The sequence below is a fragment of the Aspergillus puulaauensis genome, chromosome 4 (assembly GCF_016861865.1).
Source record: "Aspergillus puulaauensis MK2 DNA, chromosome 4, nearly complete sequence".
Taxonomy (NCBI): Eukaryota; Fungi; Ascomycota; class Eurotiomycetes; order Eurotiales; family Aspergillaceae; genus Aspergillus; species Aspergillus puulaauensis.
This window is the reverse complement of record NC_054860.1, coordinates 2,427,134-2,440,639: the sequence shown is the minus strand read 5'-3', so window position 1 is coordinate 2,440,639 and position 13,506 is coordinate 2,427,134. Positions and strand designations below refer to the sequence as shown.

The 13,506-nt window shown below is 51.0% G+C and overlaps 6 protein-coding genes across 6 annotated transcripts; 2 read left to right on the top strand and 4 right to left on the bottom strand.

Annotated features, from left to right (window-relative positions):
* Positions 1 to 158: 158 nt before the first annotated feature.
* Positions 159 to 1,928, top strand: APUU_40978A (uncharacterized protein; the record flags this gene model as incomplete). Its single annotated transcript, XM_041704110.1, has 1 exon — positions 159 to 1,928. One exon carries the CDS (start codon positions 159 to 161, stop codon positions 1,926 to 1,928), a length of 1,770 nt encoding a protein of 589 aa, XP_041556728.1.
* Positions 1,929 to 2,183: 255 nt separating this feature from the next.
* Positions 2,184 to 2,413, bottom strand: APUU_40977S (uncharacterized protein; the record flags this gene model as incomplete). Its single annotated transcript, XM_041704109.1, has 2 exons — positions 2,184 to 2,334; positions 2,388 to 2,413. 2 exons carry the CDS (start codon positions 2,411 to 2,413, stop codon positions 2,184 to 2,186), a joined length of 177 nt encoding a protein of 58 aa, XP_041556727.1.
* Positions 2,414 to 2,430: 17 nt separating this feature from the next.
* On the top strand, positions 2,431 to 2,679 carry APUU_40976A (uncharacterized protein; the record flags this gene model as incomplete). The annotated part of the gene is made up of 1 exon (XM_041704108.1): positions 2,431 to 2,679. The coding sequence occupies one exon, from the start codon at positions 2,431 to 2,433 to the stop codon at positions 2,677 to 2,679; it is 249 nt and encodes an 82-aa protein (XP_041556726.1).
* A 1,924-nt stretch (positions 2,680 to 4,603) lies between these two features.
* Positions 4,604 to 9,095, bottom strand: aarA (L-aminoadipate-semialdehyde dehydrogenase; the record flags this gene model as incomplete). The annotated part of the gene is made up of 4 exons (XM_041704106.1): positions 4,604 to 4,907; positions 5,003 to 5,327; positions 5,407 to 8,674; positions 8,724 to 9,095. The coding sequence occupies 4 exons, from the start codon at positions 9,093 to 9,095 to the stop codon at positions 4,604 to 4,606; spliced, it is 4,269 nt and encodes a 1,422-aa protein (XP_041556725.1).
* Positions 9,096 to 9,437: 342 nt separating this feature from the next.
* Positions 9,438 to 11,342, bottom strand: APUU_40974S (uncharacterized protein; the record flags this gene model as incomplete). Its single annotated transcript, XM_041704105.1, has 8 exons — positions 9,438 to 9,656; positions 9,729 to 10,136; positions 10,200 to 10,463; positions 10,517 to 10,775; positions 10,829 to 10,953; positions 11,009 to 11,055; positions 11,108 to 11,154; positions 11,203 to 11,342. 8 exons carry the CDS (start codon positions 11,340 to 11,342, stop codon positions 9,438 to 9,440), a joined length of 1,509 nt encoding a protein of 502 aa, XP_041556724.1.
* A 288-nt stretch (positions 11,343 to 11,630) lies between these two features.
* On the bottom strand, positions 11,631 to 12,640 carry APUU_40973S (uncharacterized protein; the record flags this gene model as incomplete). The annotated part of the gene is made up of 2 exons (XM_041704104.1): positions 11,631 to 12,059; positions 12,113 to 12,640. 2 exons carry the CDS (start codon positions 12,638 to 12,640, stop codon positions 11,631 to 11,633), a joined length of 957 nt encoding a protein of 318 aa, XP_041556723.1.
* Between the last annotated feature and the right edge of the window lie 866 nt (positions 12,641 to 13,506).

Below are 13,506 nucleotides of genomic sequence, written 5' to 3'. Positions count from 1 at the left end.
TCTCGAAAGCTTCAACTTTTGCCCAGAAATTATCTATTCTCCAGCCTCGCACTGCTTGCCCTGGCTTCCCTTCCTCAATAGGGGTCTGTTAACAGGCTCGTCTCCGTCTCCGATCTGGTCACGTCTCCGGTTCATCGAGTCCCGGTCAAAGCGATACCATGATCGCGCGTCGCAGCACATCCCTCGTTGCCATTGTTCTTTTTGTTGTCTTTTTTCTGTTTATTTTCTCGTCTTCGCCAAACTCCGATTCCTTTGGTGAGGACTCGGAGATATCAACGGCAGCCAAATATGTCCCCAAATTCCCGACCCTGAACGATCTGCACCTGCCGACTTTTCAACCGCCAGCACACAGTCCACCCGAGCAACAACAGGACAGTTCGAGTGGTGATTCAAAATGGTTTAGCAATCTGGCATGGCTCAATCCCTTTTCGTCCTCCATCACCCTTGACCAGGACCGATCTGTCCTCCCTCCGCTTCCCGACCGCCCGTATGTCTTCACATTCTACGAGCCAAAGAAAGGCCATACCCGGGACGAGGATATTGCTGATGCACGGCTTTTGCATGCCTGGCGTCGCGCTTGGTATGCTCAGGGATTTCGTCCAGTGATCCTGAGCCGGGCGGAGGCGATGGCCAACCCGTTGTATCAGTCCCTGAAACACGTGGAGTTGGGCCCTGAAATGGAAGCGGATTTATTCAGATGGCTTGCCTGGGGCCATATGGGCGATGGCCTGCTTGCCGATTGGCGCTGCTTCCCAATGGCGAAATATGACGACGCAACGCTCTCGCATTTACGCCGTGGTCCCGAGTCCGACGAAATCACAAGGTTCGACAAGGCAAACAGTGCTCTGCTTCTTGGGAAGAAGCCCGCGATAAATACCGCCATCGAGAAAGCGAGTAAGCACATCGACAAATCAACCAAATACTTAGCGGAGTTTATACCAAGTGAGCTGCTGCAGTCTGAACGGACAAACTCTCTAGCTTTCTATGATTCTGCTACAATCTCCGAACGCTACCCAGCCCTTACAGAAAAGGCCATTCCCTCGCTTCCCGGTCGTCGGAATGCGTTAGCTGATCTCATCAACTCGCATCTGCAAAATACGTTTATGAACTCGTTTCCGGGAGGGATCGTAGTTCTAAAACCGTTTGCTGAACACACCACGGCCTTGGTTGAGCCAGCGTTGAGACTGGCCAAAGCGCTCGGCAAGTGCCCAGAGACTGTTGCGCCCTCATCTTGTCCACCAAACTTGCCGGAGTGCCGCCCTTGCAACGCACAAAAGTTCACGAAAATCTCACAACCAACCACGTACAACAACAACACCCAGTCTTTTACTATTGGGATTCTTCCGCACCCATATACTCTTATCAGTTTGCTGAACAGTTCGGCAGAGGTTACAACGCGCCACATTCGACGTGAGACCACCCGTGATGGCTGGTTGAAAGAGGTGACCGGTGACCAGATGAATCATGAACTTGGCGGCGGGCCCAGAGTGGTTCTGTTCAAGAGAGTTGTCGCAGATCAACCAGCCCTTGGCACATCGTTGTGGACGACAGTTGAATCGTTATCAGCCGAGTTCGGCCAGGCGCTCCCTACTGAACTCCTAGATGATTTCGAGTGGGAGCTTGGATTCCGGATTCCGCGCGACAGCAACGTAGACGCAAAGAACGAGGGCGACGCTAAGGAGTCAATGCAACATGCCAACCCCAGCGAAAAGGGGGTTGAAACCGAGTATACGATCATCCAGCAAGCGAGGGAAATACTGAAACAAAAGACCAACCGGGTCAACATCCGAGCCGTGGCAGAGGCGTGGAACATGGCTGACACGGAGGTCTGGCGTTTTGTGAAGGCGTACAGGGCAAGAAAGGTGGTCGAGCGCAAGAACTGGGAGGAGGAAGAAAGGAAATTCCTCGGTGCTAGACCGAAGATGTAAAGAGCTTCAGGTCGAAGTGGGATGCAGGTTTAGTGGTTTGATGTTTATAGTTCAAGATTGTATAAGATAGAGCATGGTTTGGCGTTTGGGTTGGTTAGCGACAAGTGTTAACTATTAGCCGTGGCCTTGTGGCCATATACATGGAATCGCTGCTATTTAACCGGTAATTTTATTTCTGTAATGGGTTTTACTTGTTTCAATACTAGTCATTGCATATGCAAAATTGCTCACCAACCTCAACGTCTCCTAACAGATTCATCCTCCCCCGGTGTCCAGCTCCTGAAGGACGCCGCTCCCAACATCAAACACAAGACCATGGACCTGCATGCCCTTCTGCATCGCCTCCAACACAACACTCTTCTGCTTGAGCGTCTCCACTCCAGCAAGAACATTCAACTCAGCCAATCTGAGAGCCGCCTTGTCAGCCGGCAGTGAATCCAGGCTGTCCAGATGACTCACGAAGCAGCCTCAGAGGCCGAAGCCATGGATCCAGAATACCAAGATGTTTGTTCCCCAGCACCGCCGCCACGCCTCCGCATTTGGTGTGTCCACAGACAACGACATGCTTTACACTGAGATGGCGGACGGCGAATTCGATGACAGCACAGGAACTGAGATCGGAGGGGTGCAGGATGTTTGCGATATTGCGGTGAACGAACACGTCGCCTGGATGGAAGCCAAGCAGGGTCGTCTCGGGGCACCGCGAGTCGGAGCACCCGATCCAGAGGATCTCGGGCTGCTGGCTGGCTGAGAGGTTGTGGAAGAACTCTGGATGGTCTTGGGCTATTTTGGCTGCCCATGCTTTGTTTTGGATGAGGGCAGTGGTGAATCGATCTGGACAAGAAGTTGTGTTAGCACTTGGTGGTGGGGATGGGTTGTGTAACAATAGTGCTGATAAGCCATGGACTGGAGATGGCTCGAATGGGTGAGAATAGTCGGTGTAAAAGTCTTGAGATCGCCCATTGCTATGACCTTCATTCAATGATAAACGGCCAAGGGACTCGCTAACATCTGGGAGAGTGGAAACAGCATCACATGCTACATATCAAAGACAATAATAACCAGAGATAATGAAAGGACTACTCATGAATATCAACAGGTAAGCAACGGCATTGAGAGAACAGACAACTAGTAATGGGTATGGCAATGCAGGCTAGGTGCGCAGAAAAGAAAAACAAGCACACATACCCGGAGTTGCCATGCGGGATGTTATTTAAAGATTGACTTAAACACTGAGAATGGGTTAAACACCGAGAATAGCAAATGATTTGGATAACCAAGAGGACAGCAAGATGATAATAAAACAGCATCACATTGAATGTTGCACCAAAAGGACAACGCTTTGCTACCTCTTGGCGAAGCATGCCTCACTATATTACTATACAGATAACCTTGCCCATTGTTGCACTACCAATAACTACTGGAATATACGGAAGTTCCCGGGTCCTCCTTTATGCAAGTCTATTCGAGAACCGCGCCCTGGTCCACAGATTGCTGCTAGACACTAGTGCTCTACCAGCTGCCAGGATACCAACCCTCGAAGCAGAGGATTCATCTTCTGGGTGCAATATAGTAATGTACCGTGTATTATTCTTGGTGACTGGTCAAATGGAACCGAACTGCGCCCATGGCTTATGGATCTGCAGTGGATGACTTGTTAAACCCAATAACAGCCACCTTCATTCAATGCTGAGCTTGCAAGGCTTACTTTTCATGGGTACGTATATAAATAAAGAGGCCCATTGCATGTTCCCCAGCACTCCGTAATTCAGATCTATTGGCTTCTTCCCCATTATCTTCTGCCAAAACGATTTCCATCAAGACTGCTGTCTTCTCCCTCCTTGCTTCTGCCACTATGGTGGCTGCACAAGCCAAATGCGCGGAGAACCACCAGGCCAAACTGATGATGCCTAAGCCTGCGCCGGCCAGCCTCGTGACAAGGGCACCGAAGAATGTGCGATTGTAGGGGATGTGGGCAGCACTGTGGGTAAAACCGGGGAAGCCAGGATTCAGATAACGTCCCCTGACTACACCGTGGTGGATGAGAGCTCGTACTGGTATGCTGGCGCCTATTTCAAAATATTGTATAAACATGATGCTATTATAGCTTCTTGAATTGCTAACGCGTGGGGCTTAAAACAACAGTAGTGATGTTGGCTCTGCCGTGCAGGCAATCATTGACTCGTGTAGTAGTGGTGGGACGACTTCTGGTGAGCTTTGACTTGTTTATTTATCTCAGTCGAATTCTTTCTTTCACGCACTGATTGCTGGCAGGGAAAACTGCCGTCACTGGAAACGGCAACATCCTGGTTGTCGCTGGAGCCGATAACCCTTGATAACCGGATACACAAGGGAGGATTGTCTAGAGATTCTATTAGTTGAAAAGGTCTCTCTTTAGTTCTAATATGTCACTGGAAAAGATTTTCGGACCTGAATGGGTCAAAGGCCTTGTCGGCAATACACAGCAAATATCTTTTAGGTGGTATTCTTCATTTCTCCTACCCTTGTTCTATCTCCTGGCCTCTCGTTGTCTATATACAGACAAGTTCTATACCGTCCTACCGGTTCGTGATTCTACGACTATTTGGAGACTGATATCAAAAACAAGCTTTTGAAACCCAAGAAAGAAAAAAAAAAAAAAAAGAAAAGAAAATATAAGAGGAAATATAGCAAGATCAAGCAGCACCGCCACGGCCACCAACGCCTGCCATTGCCTCCTTCTGATCATCAGTAATCGTAACGGCGGGCAGCGGACGCGCTCCCGCGGTCGACGCTGATGGCGCTGGTAGGAAGCCAACGGACACAAGATAAGAGGCGTAGAGACCGACTAGCTCTTCCGTCACACCGGCACCCGCAGAGGCGTCAACGCCCGACCACGCGGCATCAGCACGTAACGAAGCAGCCGCATGGACGTCATCCAACTCAGGCGCCTTAGTATTAGACGGCAAGTCCGCCGTGACGAAATGGTATAATGGCATCCTGTGTCAGACAATCGATTATTAGCACAACCCCAATTGAGTTCAAATAGCCTAGGGCATGATATGGGGGCCTTAGCGGTGGAAAATAAAACATACAAAGCATGCTGCGACTCCGGGTCATCGTGCTCCCCGCTATTCACATACTGCTCCAGCGACTTCGACCACGGCACGTAGTCGACCTGCGGAACATCATACCCGTACAGCTGGAGCGCACCGAGGAACTGGTTGAAACGCAGGCGTGGGTGGCCTGTTACTTGTGCGACTCCGATAGGCGAGACGGTGGGTCGGAAGGCACCGGCAATCACGACACGCGCGACGTGGTCAACGGGAACCATGTTGACCGTATTGTTGATGTTCGGGCGCGCGGAAAGCTGGATGCAACCCTTGACCATGCGAATGAGGAAGTCATCGGTGTTCGTTGCTGTGTGGGGGAAAAGGTCAGTCAGTCATTATTTATTTCAGGTGTCTAGGGGGGAAGACTCTGGTTGGTAGAGACATACTTCCGCTGTTTGAATCACCTAGTACGTAACCAGGACGGACGATGGTCCCCTTCAGTCCGCGCTTGCCTGCTTCACGGACAAGGTACTCGCCGGCCCACTTGCTCTGGCCGTAGCCCGTTCCTAGACCGACGCTGCTACCCTCTAGGTCATCGTCTTCGCTGATACCCGCCCCGCCGCCGGCGATGCTGCGCTCGGATTCCAGGACGTAGTGGTCGCTATCGAGGACACTAGTTGAACTGACAAAGGAGAACTGCTTGGGTTTACCGGTTGCACAGAGCTTCAGGGCATCGATGGTACCAAGGACGTTGGCTGGCTTGAGTGTGGAGTAGGGATAGACCCAGTGGACGAGGGCGCCGTTGTGGATGACTGCGTCGACGCGGTTGGTCAGGCCATCCCAGGCTTCTTCAGTGAGTCCGAAGCGGGCATCGCCGAGAGAACCGCAGATGCATTCGAGGCGGGAAGCCCAGGATTCTTCCCAGAAGCCGTAGGCTCGGCAGGTTGAGCGGACGCGGGCAAGGGCTTGCTCGGCGCTCTTGCCACGGACAAGCGCGACAACCCTTGCGGACGGAGACTTGCGGGTGAGAAGGTCTCGGAGGATGTGCGCGCCGAGGAAGCCGGTAGCACCAGTGAGGAAGATCGTGGGTTCGGTGGAAAGGATGTCTTCTGTGCGAGCCGGGAAGGTCTTGGGTAGGGTATCGACCAACTTGCGGGCATCGCGGGAGTATTCGTCATCAGGCTCGTTAGCTACGGCAGCGGTTTCAGCGGCGTCATCGTTGCTGGCGAAGGATTCGAAGTTCAGCAGGCGATCGATCTCCGCAGCGAAGGCGCGGAGGGTAGGGCTGCGGAAAATGGCACTCATGCTGATGTCGATGCCACGCCACTTACGTCGTAGATCAAAGAACATCTGTTGCGCGAGGATACTGTGGCCTCCAAGGTCAAAGAATGAATCTTCGGGGCCGATCATGGGGGCAGTGACATTGGCAATCCGATTAGCCCAGATCTGTGCCAGGGCCTGCTCAGTCTCTGAAAGGGACTTCAAGGCTGATGGCCTGCGTTGAGGAGCTGCAGCGCTGAGCTCTGCAGTATCAGGGAACGGCAAAGCAGGCTTGTCAATCTTTCCGTTAGGGTTGAGCGGCATTCGCTTGAGCGGAATAAAGACGGTGGGCACAGCGTAGGTGGGGAGCTTGCTGCGGAGTAGGTCGCGAACATCATCACGAAGTGGGCGGAATCGTCTTAGCATGCCAACCATTCCTTCAGCGGAGTCGTCATCCTTCAAGCCCTTCTGCTCTAGCCACGAAGCCCACTTGCCCATATCAGGTACAAAGTAGCTGACAAGAGTGGGCTCCTCAAACTTGTCTCGACGGACCAACGTCACATTCTCTCTAACAAGAGGATGACGGGAGAGATGGGTATCGATTTCACCCAACTCGATACGGAAACCACGGATCTTCACTTGATCATCGGCACGGCCTGAGCACTCGACATCTCCAGATGGAGTGTATCTGCCAAGGTCACCGCTGCGGTACAAACGGTCCCTAGGTCCAACGTAGAACTCCCTCCAGGGCTCATTGGTGCCTTGCGACTCCGCAGCATCCTTGTCCGCCCACGTCTTAGGATCAACGAACCAGTTGGTGAGGAACTTCTTCTGGCTGAGTTCAGGCGAACCAAGGTACCCTTCCGCAAGACCAGCCGCACGAACGTAGATCTCACCCACTTCGCCGATAGCGCAGATACGGCTAGGCTCGAAGCGGTTGACAACCAGCATCTGCACATCGAGCATTCCGCGTCCAGCCGGGATCACATCCTTCATGGTGTCCAAGTATCCGCCGTCGCTCGAGTAACTCGGGACCTCGAAGTAACTGACAGCACGTTGCGTCTCGGTGGTTCCATACATGTTAACGATGTTGACGTTCGGCGCCAGCCCTTGTAGAGAGCGACAGTCTCTCTTAATCAGGATGTCTCCGACGAAGAAAGCGTGGTGGAGAGTAGGGAACTGTGCGGAAGCACCTCCCACAAGAATTTGACCCATGGCAGGTGTAAGATGGGTGACACTAGCGCCATAATCGCGCATCCACTCGGCCAGCCTTTCGTTCTGGATATCCTCGCGCGCGGGTACAAGTAGCTGAGCTCCCAAGAAAAGAGGGGTGAAGATATCTCTTTGGATGGGGTCATGGGCAATTCCGCTGAGCATTGTGAACTTGTCGTTAGGGTTCAGCTTGAATGTCTCCGCCATCCATGGGAAATAGTACGCCAAGGAGAAATGGCGACCTCTGACACCCTTGGGTCTACCTTCGGAGCCTGAGGTGAACGACAGAGTTGGAGTAGAATCAGGACCAACGACGACGCCGACAGACTTAGACTTCAAAGGCACCTGCTTTTCCAGGACATCCTGTCCATCAATCGAGCCTCCCAGGAGGGTACCGTCGTCAAGCAAGGCGAGCGCAGGAATCTCAGTTCGAAGCTCTAGGTTCTCACCGATAAATGTGCGTACTATTTCAGACAGCTCGCCTGCATCCTTAGTAGCCTTCGCAATGTTAATCAATGCCCGAGGACGAGCCACATCGAGGTAAATGCATTGTCTCTCAGGAGGGTATGCAGGATCGATAACGGAAAATGTCGCACCGGCCTTAAGAATACCCATGACAGCCACGACCAGGTCAACGCCGCGGTAAGCGTAGACCATGACAACGTCGCCCCTCTCAACACCTGCTTGAACCAGGTGGTGACCGAGAATGTTCGACGCCTCATTAATCTGACGGTAGGTGAACTCGCGGTGGGCGGAAGTGGCGGACTTGGTTTCGACAACGCAAAGCTTGTCCGGGTGACTTTGAGCGTTCTCGGAGAAGATGTCGTGGATAGCCCCTCGAAACTTGGACCAATGTAGGTCTGCGGTGGGGTCTGGAAGAAGGGCTCGCTGCTCGGGGGTCATGAAATCAATGCGCCCAATTGCCGTTTCTGGGTTGCTTGTAGCATTCTGAACCAGCTGAGTTAACTGGTTCAAAATTGTGCTTATTCTGGCACTGGAGAACAGTCTCTGACTATAGTATGCTCCCAGCTCCGTCGACCGGTCCGAGGTGCTTGCGGGCGCAACATTGACCACCAAATCCGTTGTCTCAAAGGTATTGGCGGGGTAGTCTTGGGAGGCAGCGGGAGCATCGTATGCGGCGAAGCGGAAGAGGATTGGGGATCGCTCGGATTGCGATTTCTCTTGGATGTGGGATCGTAAACTGCCCAATGGCACGATCTCGGATGACCCCTCATCGTAGGCCTAAAACTAGGTAAGCCAGCGTCGAGGGGTGAGCAATTAACCCAATTACCTTTTGAACTTTGGAGAGCAGCTGAAGGAATGTCTCTGAGGTATCAATTGGCACTCTCAGGACGAAGGGCCGGCCATCTTCACCAGCGCTTGTGCCAATGGCGATATCCTCATCACCAGTCAAACGAGCGACGAGTACAACGAACGCAGTCAGGAAAACTGTGAATCCTGAAGATGTGCTGGATAGTTTTTGTAACGCGGATGATGTCTCATTGGAGAGCTTAAGGGACTCGAAAGCCTCAATGGCCCTCTTGGGCAGCTCTTGGTTCTGGTTGTCGGGATAATCGCGGGTTAGTGGGGAGACGGTGAGGTTTTGTAGCCTTTGAGCCCAGCGCTCAAGGCGTTCCTGCAATGGAACGGATTCGACACCCATTATTGCACCGATGCCCTTGATGAATCGGGGCGTCGAGCTACACTGGGGAGGTTTTGTGCTTGATCGCGAGTATATGACTCAATAGTGAGTCAGGTCTAGCCGAGGGGCATGCGAAGAAATTCCCGCCGATTTCGCTATCAAAAATTTCCCCACATTTGATAGAGAAATTCAGGCATCAAGGCAAAAACACGGTGAGTGTCGCTGCCTCAGGCTATTTTTATACGATAGGGTTCAGACTCAGAGAATACAAGCACGGAAAATGCAATGAAATTGGGTTCCACAATTTGATAGTATTCCTGAGATATAGCTGGCCTTTGAGTCATATAAGCAGAAGCTTGCGCCTCACAGTATATATCTAAAACTTTGGTTCTGGAGATCGGTCTCATCTACATGATCCAGCTCCTCATCTGCATGCAGGTCAACCTTGCGAGTTTCCTCCGGATCAATGCATATTCCCTGAGCCTGATCTCGTTTATTATTCGCCCAGCCGAGATAAACCCGGAATCCAACCGCCATGACAATGGAAATTGCGTAGCAAGTGAGGATTGTCGTGTATGCAGTCTAGAGGCGACAATGGTCAGCGCTGAGCGATATCCCAATGGTTTATAGCTTTAACGTAGAATAGGATCTTACCCCGTATGCTGGAGCCTCGGTATTCTTGAAGAATTGCGGGCCGACAAAGTTCCCAACACAGTATCCTACAAATATCAGGGCGACCACGCTAGACTTTTTCGTGAAACCAGCCGTATTACTTGCGAACATGGACATCATGAGAGGGAAGGCAGGAGCGACGGCAGTGACAAGCCAGAATCCCGCTAGTCGAGGTAGCTTCTTCGTGTCAGGGAGAAGTTTGACCATAAGAATCCCTGCCAACGCTATTAGGAAGATGGCAACCAAAGCGATCAATCTGGATTTGCGAATGTAGGTTGTGAACAGAGCTGCTAGAATGACTGTGGTGAGTTGGAAAGCGGCGGCTGGCATTCCCATGAGGATCGTTTGAAATTCATCGTAGCCAAAGCTGTTTATAATGATTGTGCTGAACTATAGAGATTGTACTCATTAGCGTGAACATATTGAGGGCGGGAGGGTAAAGGGAGTGCTTACACTGGTTGTGCCGCCGTTTGGTACGCAAATTATAAAGGAAAATAGCAAGAACCACCATGTCTTCACGTCCTTCCAAGTTTCGATGAATTGACCTTGGTCCCACTTCTTTGTCTGAGTTGTATGTTGGAATTTCTTTGGTCTCAGGGATGCGAATTCTCGTTCAGTGGGAGTGAGGAAGCGCGCATTTGAGGGAGCACCGGGAAGGTAGAACCATAGAAATATTGACCACGCAACTGTTATGAGTCCGAATATAACGAAAAGCATCTAAAGCTGATGTTAGATCGTGTTCTTCCATCTATGATATACGAAGAGCTAACCTTCCATTGACTGAACCTCCCCGTATATTGCAGAATGCCGTACGCGATGCCCGATCCTATCAGACTGGCGGTGGCATTTCCGGCAAACCAAAACGAGTGGCGAGAGACGTGCTCCCTAGGAGTGTACCACATTCCAGTAATGAGCGAAAAGCCAGGACTTATCGCGCTCTCAAATACACCAAGCAAAGTCCGAAGCACCATCAATCCAGCATAGTTCTCTGCAACAGCATGGAGGGTGAGAACCACTCCCCATAGAAAGCTAGACGTCGGCACATCAATATAAGCACACGCGGAAAGGGGGGTATATCATACATTAAAGCACTGAGATATCTTCCCAAAGGAAAACGGACGAAGCCAAGTGAAATGGGATACGAGGCAGCTAGATACCCGATATAGAAGATACCAGATGCCCAGCTAAACTCTTGTCCTTTGAGGTTCTGTCCGTTACTAGTCAGCGAATGATTTATCTGTGAGCAAGCAAGGACGCCATACCAAGTCTTCTCGTAAACCAAGGACAGCGCTATAGGATAAACTGGTCTCTGCGAGCAGTGAGTCATACAAAGAAAATAAACCAAAGATGTCAAATCATACTGTCAAGATACTGAAGACCATAGCTGATTATAAGGAGTGGCATAAGACTATTCAAGTAAGTCCATGCTTCATTCGCGCCGAAAAGGGTTATTTACTGAAAATCAATCTTTCTCACAAGCCTCTTTTCCTCTTCAGAGCTCATGGTCTCTGTGGCACCGTGTTCTTTATCGACGCCGATGACAGAGTCACTTTTCTTCGCGTCCATTCCGGGGGAGGTCTGGATGGAATTCTCCATGGTTGGCAAAATCTCTTGCGTAGCTGGCCGAGCGATATCATATGCGAGTGGCTCCGCATTATAAAAGGCAACTCAGACCACCCAAGAAAAACCTAGGAGATAAACAAACTAAAATGCGGAGGGTAGTATCATCCACCATGATAAATTTGAACCATCTCGTTGGTCAAATTAATCGAGGCGGGAGCCGATCTCGGGGTTACTCCAGACTTAGCATACCAACCGGCGCTTTTAGTTGGAGAAAGCACCAAGGGGTGCGGGACAATTTGCCGATTGGAAGTCAAACACACATCACAAGACCAAGAAGTCTTCGCCCACTAGGGAACGAATCTTCTTCATTGTGATACCACCAGGTGGCTGGTTTCTGATGTCTTGAACATGGTCGAACACCTTCTTGATTGCAGGGTCAGAAATGTTATTTCCAACCCACTCTTGGTGGACAGGATCGGTGATCTCCAGTCCAGCGATAAATAGCGACCATTGGAAACGTTCAAGAAGTTGCACAGACCCGGTTTTTGTGGCGTAGTACGCAGCAGATACTAACGAGTTGAGAGCATCTTGAAGCTCGGATGGGATAGGCCCAACCCCAAACGAAGAAATACGAGCACGATAAAGATAAATCTTCATGGCATAAAAGAAGGTCGCTGTGACAAAGGTCATCAACGTACACTCAGCGTGGTATGTCTGGTCCGCAACGTGGCAGAAGAGCATGGCATGTTCCTACATCTCATGAGTGTCCAAGGTCATGTTGTATCCGAAAATCTTTTACTTACCCTGTAGATGGCCTCCAGCCATCGCTGTAGCCTCAGTTCCATAGTTTCCGCATGCTTCGCAGCGGCATGACTATAGGAGTTGATCTCCTGATGTAAAGCAATGAGTTCAAAGTAAACATCCAGAGTTGCCGCATCCTTCACCTCTGATTCTGCGCCGCGATTGTAGCCAACGTCAATGGAGGGCAGAAAAAAGACAGCACGCGATCGTAGCCAAAACCTTTGTCGCCTCTGAGGGGTGCTGTTTATATAGTCCGCAAAATACCCACCGCATCCAAAGAAACAACAGAACCCGTCTCGATCGTATAGGTACGCGATAATTCTGGCCAGCAAGACCTGCTCGGAGACAGTTATTACACTACCACAGATGGTGTTGTCGAAAGAGAGTGGATCGTCGCTAGCACACAGCGTGTCCAAACCATATGATCGAGTATAGGCAAGGACCGCTCTACTTAGGTCTCCAAGCTTGTTGGAGTCGAAGTGATCACGTCGCATCCAAAACATGTACATGTACAAAAATGAGATCATCATGCTGACATGATCTGGAGGCGCAAAAGAATTGCGGGATTGCAAAAACAATTGAGACCCTCGCTGAAAATGCTCCTGCGATTCTTTGGGTGGCTGAGGTCCTTAGCCATAATGAATGGCCAGCTCACTATGGGAAACAGCGAGGAGGAAATGGAGGGCCATGGTTCTATTGTAGGCCTTCTTAAAGAAGAGCGTGTGTGCCGAACAGCTCCAATCACGCGTAGACTTCAAGGAAGCAAAGATCTTGCAGTGAAACAAGACAGCTTGCTTGTCGTCGTTTCCTAACGCAGGAGAGCCCTCAGGAGCATACGCGAACGGTAGGTTTGTAACAGTGAGTGGATCATCGACTGTTAAAAGCCCGGGTAGTTCAAGTGCATTCGCACACAACAGATTATCCAAATGCTCTACACCAAGAGTTTCGGCCACGGACAAACCGTGTTTTTCTGCTGAGCTGTCTGCTGCCGGGAATATGCCCTGCGATATATCATCCGGAAATGGCAGTATTAAGGATGCCTCGTTCATTGTTAGGTGGTTAGCACCATGAGAACTTCCTGCAAGGACGCCATGGCACTGGGACAGGGAAGGGTCAGTCACCACCGTCGGAAGCATGTAGCTTGTCGTTGCCGACTGGTGGGATATAACGCTGTCGCCATCGTTTGGCACAATAGACGTAGGAGACCAATTCGAATCACGGGATTTAATCGGACCTAGGCCACGTCTTCTGGAGGCCAGCGGTGACTTTAGCAATGGCCATTCACATGCCAAGCTGAGCCGGATGCATCTTCCGCAGTTTGGGCGAGCCTCATCGCATTTGACTTTCTTGCGTATGCACGTGGAGCAGCCTTCGCATCTCGTCAGCTAGTGGTGTT